Here is an 8659-nt window from a genome sequence, read left to right as displayed (position 1 = left end):
TTGCAAGTAATCATTATTATCACTCTTCCGTAAAATGTTGGTACCCCGCAAACTAATAATGATCTAAGCCCTGTGATTTATACACAGCTAGAGGGTTTGGTGAAAACTCAAGCATTTTGTTAATCCATTGATACAACACTTAGCGACATTTTAGGAAAGAAAATGAATAATTTGACTTCCAATTTTAACATTTTGTTTGAATGAATGTGATTACTGGTAATAGGTTTTAAGTTCATTTTCTTAGCAGATAATTTTTTTTATTATATTTTTTCTAAACACGTGCACACGTTGGTGTAAGTGATGCATAAAGCATTTTCATTTATTTGATGCCAGATGAAATAGGAACAGGAGGCGTAATGCTCGTCAATCACGTCGGAAACCAGTGAACTAATGTCACATTGAAGTTGAACAGTTGTCAAAGTAAGGTGCCCCTATCACATCAACAATGCATACAACTGAGTATCACTCGCTGTAAAGTGGATACATTTAGTGTGACTGCGAAACAGACATGTTGTTTTAAAGTTCGAGGGACTTTATACGATATCGAACCCACCCGAAGCGATTCATATAAATGCCATTATCTCTGAATAAAATTTACTAATGAATATGCATCGGGAAGTGTTTAGATAGAGAGAAGGATCCGATGTGACAATATATCAGAGGTAATTCGTGGCAGGTGGAGGGGGGTCTTTACGATTGAGATACACACAGCCCAAATCCTGCAGAGTCAATATCAGTGTTTGGAGATGGAACTGGGATGAGCAAATGTTAAAGTTGTTGAGATGGAGTGCCGAGGGGTGGGACGGGTAGCAGCAGATTATTTTGTATAAAGACGGTGGGCGTAAGTGAGCTATTCGCCAATTAGGAAGCCTTTATAGAAAGAAACATACACTTTCTATACGCCTATTATCATTATTCTAACAAAGGAAAATACGCAACATATTGAATTGTTGTGCAATAGTTTTTAGATTGAATTCTAAATTTTGAATTCTAAATTTTGAATTCTAAACTTAAATTCTACCCCTCTTTCTTTCGTCACCCCTCCTCCCTCTGCCCATTCCTCCTTTACTCCTTAACTCCCACTTTGGTCCCTCTCTTCTCATTTTGGCATCGTCTCACTTTAAAATTACCTCTTCCTCGAGAGCTACTGCATTACACCCTAATAGGGCAAGTGGAGCCCTACATAGTCACCAATTTCGAATACTATCCGTTCCTCTTTAAAATTAAATGTTATTTCCCTTTCTTCATTTCACCTAATGCGCGTCAATAAAACGTGTCTTTAAGCGCAAGATTCTTATATTTAGGTATCATAGGCACATGCAGTGACTAGTTCTTTATAAGCAAATGGCATCTTCGTGTGAGTGCTAGATGGATGCAGTGTGACAGAAGGATTTAAAAAAAGGAGGAGGGAGGGGGGGGGGTGGTCAATTGGAAGGCAAAAAAAAATGTTAGGGGCGAGGGTGAACAAGAAACATGTCTGAAGTATATTACATACTATTCGAAAATTACTCTACAGTTTTCCCTTCAGTTTTCACATTTTCCGGGGGATGTCCCACCCCCCCTGGTACAAAGACTATAGATGTGGGTTTTTATTGAAATATCGAAAGATGCAATGCCTCGTTGAATCACCACAGGCAGGGCAAATGATCACGCAGGCATTGCCTAAAAGCACTTGCTGACACAGTAAAAATTACTCGCTAATATAAATAGGTTTCAATTTATATTGTGAATTGACTAGGCCTATGTACAGTATATCAGGAGCAGCGGAACTGGGGGGTTGGGGGCTTCAGCCTCATTTTTTTCCAAAACCGTGTACAAAATGTAAAAATTACCAAATGATTTGATTATTGCATGGTCAGCCCCCGTTTCAAAACCGTTCTGCGGCCCAAGTATATAACACTTCGGAGATACGGTGTCCAGTGCCTCGTTTCAAATTGTGTCAGCCCATCCGATGTCATGGTTGTGTAAGCAAGGCCCGTCATCTTGTAAAGTTCACATACAAGAGCTTGCACACGTGTAGTACCATAAGCAGCAAGGGGGGGGGGGCGCCTAAAAATCTGTCAAAGCCTACAGTCTTTATTGTGACGGTTTTTCAAATATACATCATGTATGGAACTGATATTTTTAAATGAAAAAAAAAAATTTCTTTGCGGTGGGCTCGGTTGCGTCTTTCCTTTGCCTATATTGTTTTGAACGAAAGAAATATGGATATGGCGATATGCACGTGCAAATTTAGTCAAAATTATTTATCTTCAACATCCCACAGAAAAAACAGAAATGGAAAGGAACTAATGTAACCGGTTAATGAAATAAAAAAATGAATTTGTAGCGTCTTTAAAGCGGCATCAAGCGTTCACAACCTGTGATCATACCGTATCCAGTGGCGTAAGCCCCCCTGCGGAGGGTTTCGCAAGGAAGAAAGAAAGAAAGAAAGAAGAAAGAAAGAAAGGAAAAGAAAGAAAGAAACGAAATAAAGAAATGAAAGAAAGAAAGAAAGAAAGAAAGAAAGGAAAAAAAAAAAAAAAAAAAAAAAAAGGAAAGAAAGAATGAAAGAAAGGAAAAAAAAGAAAGGAAAGAAAGAAAGTAAGAAATAAAGAAAGGGAAAGGAGGGAAAATGAGGATAGAGCAAAAAGGAACAAGGGAAGGAAAAGAGAAGGAAAGGATAAAAAAACAAGAAAGCCAAAATGGAAATAAAGAGGAAACGGGGAGAAAAGAACTTACGGAAATCTTTTGAATATGGGAAAACGAAACGGCAAAGGAATAAAAAAGGGAAGAAAAGAGGCAAAAAGAAAGGGAGAAAAAAACACCGTAGAATGGAATGAACGAAAAAGGCCAAGGGAAATGGTAAATTGGAGATTGAAGAAAAAGGGAAGAGTTGTTTTCAGAAGAACCCCTGGAATAACAAAGAATAAAAAGAATGAAATGAGTGTGTATAAAGATGCACATATTGCCAAATCGATATCTGCATTTTCATTTGATACCTCAATCAACCATGCTTAAAGCCTTTTGCTAACCGTGTAGTAGCTGCATGCATGGCAGTGAACAGGTGAAAACACATTTGTTAATAAGATAATGACAATGCAAGCATTTCAAAGAGACAGAGCTTTGTTATTTCTTGATTATTGTATGCAATCTGTGTTATGACATAAATGAGCGGGGAAGGGGATGAAGAAAGAGGGATAATTCTGAATAAAGGCTTATGGCAGGGCATTTAAAAGTCTTAACTCCGCAGTAAGATAATGAATTGGACATTGTAAAAGATATATAAAGGATGTATGAAAATTGGAGCTCACGACGATTCCTCATTTTATCATTTGAAAAAAATCATTTTAGAACGTTACTTTGTAATCACCACACCCCTCTCTTTAGTATCATTCGCTCTCTTTTGCACTTTCGCTTTCTCCATAATCTCTCTCCTTTTCTTTGTTTTTGTTATTTTCACCTCACTCTCTCACTTACCCCCCCTCCCCTTCCTTTACTCTCTTTGTCGATCTCACTGTATCTATCCTTTCTTTCTCGCCTGTATTGTATTTTATTTTCAGTTGTTTTTATATTTCACTTGTAACATCAGCGACGGCGTTGAAATGAGAAATTAAAAGACATCAACTTAACGTATAATGCTCTAGCGCCACTTACGTTCAATCCATTCTAGGTGTTTGTCATTGCTTTCATTCAATATCATGAATATTGTGAACTGAACTGAATAATTCCAAATAAATCGTAAAGAAAATTGCTGGAAATATAAGTCGACAAAGACTGCCTTAGCGCCATCTGTAGGCAAACATCATAAAAAATGAAGTCTATGGCATTTTTACCTTATCATTTCTATAAGTTACCAGAGTTACTGTCCATGGGGGTATTAGATGCTAAAAAAATTGAATGCTAGGAATCTGCCTGGATCGCTAAAAAAATTGGGGGGGGGGGGGGAGGGAGATGAGATTGGATGAGCGAAGGGACCGTAATTTCCAAAACATTTTGTGTGTGTGTAAATATTTGAACTGATGTTGAAAAACTCCTTATTAATTTCCCGTTTTTTTCATGTTCTCCCTTGATCTTGTAATATTTGCTTTGTTCAAACTTGTATACAATTATGTAAATCTTTATGATTTATGTTATTACTTTTGTGAAGATACATTATTTGTGCCTGTATAATTTTGTAAATATTAATATAAGAAATAAAACCTTCGAAAATGTGAACAATCTGATAACTAAAGTGAATATGACACATTAGATAGGCCTTGTACTGTTATGGCTACACAGAATGTGTTTTCAAACCGAAATTGATTATTCTTGATTGGATTACTTGAAATTTATGAGACGAATAACTTTGAATTGAATTTATGATTGAAATGTTTAATGTAACAGCGTGCATGGTGAGTGTGAGAGGGTGTGTCGGTACGCGAGGGTGTGGGTGTGTGTGTAAGTGAGTGTCTGTATGATTACTTTTACATACATCGATACAATATGAGATAAGTCTTCCATAGGTATTCCATCTTTCATGTCCTCGTCCGACATGTCCGATAAACGTGCCATAGGGCTATATTTCCGGCCATCTGAATAAGTTTAGAACTTCCACAATGTACCTTAATTACAAGTGTATGTACGCCATGATATCCCCCCCCCGAATCAGGATGCCATATTAATGGGGGTGGAGCAGCCCTGCGGTGCTTGAGTGATAAAAACAAAGAAATCAAAGAGGAATGAAAAGAAGAAAAGAGAAAAGGGGACTATTGGAAAGAAAGGACATCTTTTTCATCAAAAAATAAAATTACCCTTACCCTTGATTTATTGCCCCTCCCTTTCATAAAAATTTTGTGCTGCCCCGAAAGACCACATGGCATTTAAGAGATGAATCACGTCAAGTCTCAGAACAGAAAATAATGTATATGATTCTTGTATAAGGGTACTTTGTAAAATACGATATGAAAATATTATTCATCAATTCGTCTAGATCACGCGTAAAACCGGCCGTAGACACAAAGTTTACGTTCCGCTTCTACGGATCCTAGTTGGTGATAGTAGAGCGATTATTTATTTTTGTCACTTGAATGGATCATTCGTAAATTTGAAATTGGCATCTCTAAGAAAGTGGCAAAATAAATTGAAAATTAGAATAGAAAGTGGCTTGGTATTTTTGTTGATAAACGGTTTGACACTGTGTATCTATTCTCAAAACATTTATTTGTCAAATAAGATATCCCGCTGACCTTAAAAAATCGTCAATATCGACGGAATGTTTTTAGATTCTAACCAATTAATTCACCAACGCACTAATTATTTTGACTAATCCTTTTTTAGAGTATACGTAGAGTATCTACAAGGCTAATCTTGCGTGCATAGTGAAGTATATTTTCTGATACGTGATTGAACTCAGCCATTAAATATAATAATTTAGCAACAGAATAGCACAGCCGAGGCGAATGATATGCAAGATTGTTTTTACATTTATTGATTGCTATATTAAGCAAGCTATAAAGGCCTGATATTTCTTATTCTCCTATCATGAATGGGGATCTTCGTTTCGTACAGGGATAGTATTAATGGGAAAGCTTTAAGAAAGTGTCTCTAAACTAGGAATAGCGAACATTATTTTTTACAATTCAAATAATGAATGCGACCCCTCTCTAATTATGTTTGCGGACTTCATCCATTTAATGAATAGTGGCTATTCTTAATTATGAATAGAAGACCCCGTGATAGACATCTTTTCCAAATAGATGTCCGATAATAAGGTTGCTTTGTGGCAATTTAACCATTATACAGGCAAACTGAGATGTTATTTTTTCCATAAAGAATTATCCCAATGAATATTGAAAGGCTGTACGTATTACTTAGTTTACGGCACATTATCAAATTCTTTATATAGAAAAATGATAGCAAAATTAGCAAGATTATTTTCTTTCAAGGGACATTGTTACATATTTTCCAACACACTGATTATCACAGTATAACATGTATAAATCAATTATTGGCAAAAGATTACCCGAAAATAATGCAAACAATTCTTCAGAAAGGATTACTTGTTATGATGATAATTGGTAAACGTATCAGTACAAGGGTTGACATTTCGTGAAATATTATGTCAGTACAATTGAAGTAGCATACATTCCCTTGTGCAATGTGTAAAGCCTCCGTACCGTGCACGATCGAAACCTGTTAACGATTCTTTATTGTTTGTTTCTTGTAGGAAACGTTCAAGACGGTGCTTTCAGCAGACACACGATCCACCGACACCACGACCCTTGCTAAACAGAGTGACGTCAAACAGAAAGTCACGTGCAGGGGACGCCGTCAACCAATCATAATGCGGCAGAGGCGTGTAAGCGGGTCTCCCGACAGAGCCGTCAGCTTCGCGTGCACAACACACAGTGGGAAGCAAGCCAATCTCAGGCGCAGTCTCTCTGAAATCGGCAAAAGCAAGCACGTTGACGAGCCTTATAAAAACCCGGCGCCTCGCTCCCGGAGTTTAGATATCGATCTGGGAGAGAGAAGCGCTGATGCGAGTTCTCGAAAACGTATCAGTGTCTCAAACCTACCTCAGTATCATTTTCAAAGGAGCGAGTGTGAGCAAGCCAGATCACGTTCACCGTCTCTTACTAGAAGTTTCAGCCTAACCCGACCAATAGCCTGGTTCAGAAAGCGCTGGCTGTTCCATCAACTTTCTGATAGCGGAGTACTACTCGGTGATCTAACCAGCACCATGCATCAGGATCGTAAAATGACCAGGTCCTCATCCGTGGCCGATGTGGACATCAAGCCACCTTCTCCAAAATCGTCTAACGAATCGAGAAGGAGTAAGCATCAGAAGATGGGACCACATCCCAAGAAGAAGATGCTCCGATCCCACAGTGAGTCTGCCATTGACACCAACATCATACGGAGTGTCATGAAGCAGAGCGGCTCATCTTCACCTGTAGATGACAATAAGCCAGCCGGCATCATCTGCAGCAACGAGGACTTCAAACAGATCCTCACAGACTCGAAGCGTCATCGCTTTGGACGCAAGCGAAACAACACCATGGTGATCCAACTCGAGTCCACACCGGAAGCCCCTGTTGAAACCGAGATCCACCTGGACAATCGCCTTAGTGAGAAAGAGGAGTCATCCAACGAGAAGGAGAATGTCTCGATCTCCGTAGTGCAAGAACGAAGGGGGAGCAGGGACCGTGTCATCAAGTTTCCAACGAGGCAGTGTGCTTCTGACCCGAACAGCCCGGCTCATCTGAGTGAATCAAAGCGAGAGTTCCTGCGGCTCTCTCCTCTCATGCTGCATAAGAACAATGTGAACAATACTTCCATGAACAGCAATCGCATCGTGCATCTCTCACCGAAAGCCTTAACGAGTAGACTCACCAAGTGCAACGCGAACGCGGAAGAACTTGAACCTATGCTTCCTAAGGACAATAATGGTAATCACCTCGTCGAGAAATCGCAGCTCGTTGATGAATTTGTCATCGAGGAGGAGGAGAATGTCGACGAAGATAAGGGGAGTAGCGATGATGAACACCATATTGAGAATATCCCAACGAACAATGACAATGAGTCCGATATCATCAAGTCAGAGTCCACCTTTGATGCCCAGCTGCTCGGGGAAGCAATCGAGCGACACTTAGCGATGCACAGAAGTCCGAGTCGAAAGAGCCCGCGTTTTGGCGAGGGAAGGAAGCGATCCGGTTCTCTCAAGAACATGTTGGTCCAGAACAATTCGCAAATCTCAGCTCGACTCGGAAGTCTTATTTCGCGGTTTCCATTCAGACGTGAGGGATCTGTCAGCCCGACAAACAGTGAATCCGGTGTCACAGTTTAAACTGTACCCACCTAACTGCTGTTTCAAAAGACAATTGGCTTGGAGCCATCAACTTTGACACGGACTTTTGTACCCAACACTACTATATGACACTACCATGTTGTATTTTGTATATTTCTGATTTATATTCGAGTGTCTATGATTGTCATTCTATCTTGATATTTTTTTTCACTTTGATTTGTTGTTGTCATACCATTTTTACCATGCTAGAGTTTGTTTAAAATAATTCAAAGCTGTGCACATACAGGCACCAAATATGGTTGTTTTGCATATTTACAAACACGCACAGAATATAATCTTTTGGCAATTATCTTTTTAAAATTGTGTTTCAAACACATGATAATTCCTAGTTTTTATTGGAAATTATAAAAATTACTTTCACTCACAAAATTATTATGGTATTTCTAATCTATCTTTAAAGCATTACTATTTTTTTTCCCGAACATTAAATCTGTTTTATCCCATACAAGTAAATATTGTAATACATTGACTGTTTACGATACGATGACAAGATATTTGACTTTCCAGAAATGTAATCACGACGTGATGCCATGTTTGTAAATAATCATGACATATTTGAAATTTGTCATAATTATTAAATTACTCTGTCTCTGACAGTACTATTTCAATATCAAACATACACCTTTTGAGGTTATTTGTAATATTTGTCAAATGATTGTTGGATTGAGGAGGTGAATAATTGAGTGTCGGGTGTCACTAAAAGAGCATAAGAGTGGAAGGTGGGGGAAGGGGAGGGGGGGGGGCGAGAGAGAGGGAGAGATGGAGAGGAAAAGAGACAAAAGAAATAATGAAATAAGAGAATGAGATATAAGATAGAGGGAGAGAAAGAGA

The 8659-nt window shown here is 38.6% G+C and overlaps 1 protein-coding gene across 1 annotated transcript in view; it reads left to right on the top strand.

The window, feature by feature from the left end:
• The window catches only part of LOC121432127, a 16266-nt gene extending 7821 nt beyond the window's left edge, over nt 1-8445 (top strand). Inside the window, exon 2 of the mRNA XM_041629981.1 lies at nt 6188-8445. Within this exon, the coding sequence (XP_041485915.1) occupies nt 6188-7807 (1620 nt within the window). The 3' untranslated portion in view covers nt 7808-8445. The remainder of the gene's footprint in view (nt 1-6187) is intronic.
• The last annotated feature ends 214 nt before the right edge of the window (nt 8446-8659 follow it).

This window comes from Lytechinus variegatus, chromosome 18 (genome assembly GCF_018143015.1).
Source record: "Lytechinus variegatus isolate NC3 chromosome 18, Lvar_3.0, whole genome shotgun sequence".
Lineage (NCBI taxonomy): Eukaryota > Metazoa > Echinodermata > Echinoidea > Temnopleuroida > Toxopneustidae > Lytechinus > Lytechinus variegatus.
The sequence above is the reverse complement of the archived record's forward strand: the minus strand, read 5'-3'. Positions and strand labels throughout refer to the sequence as shown.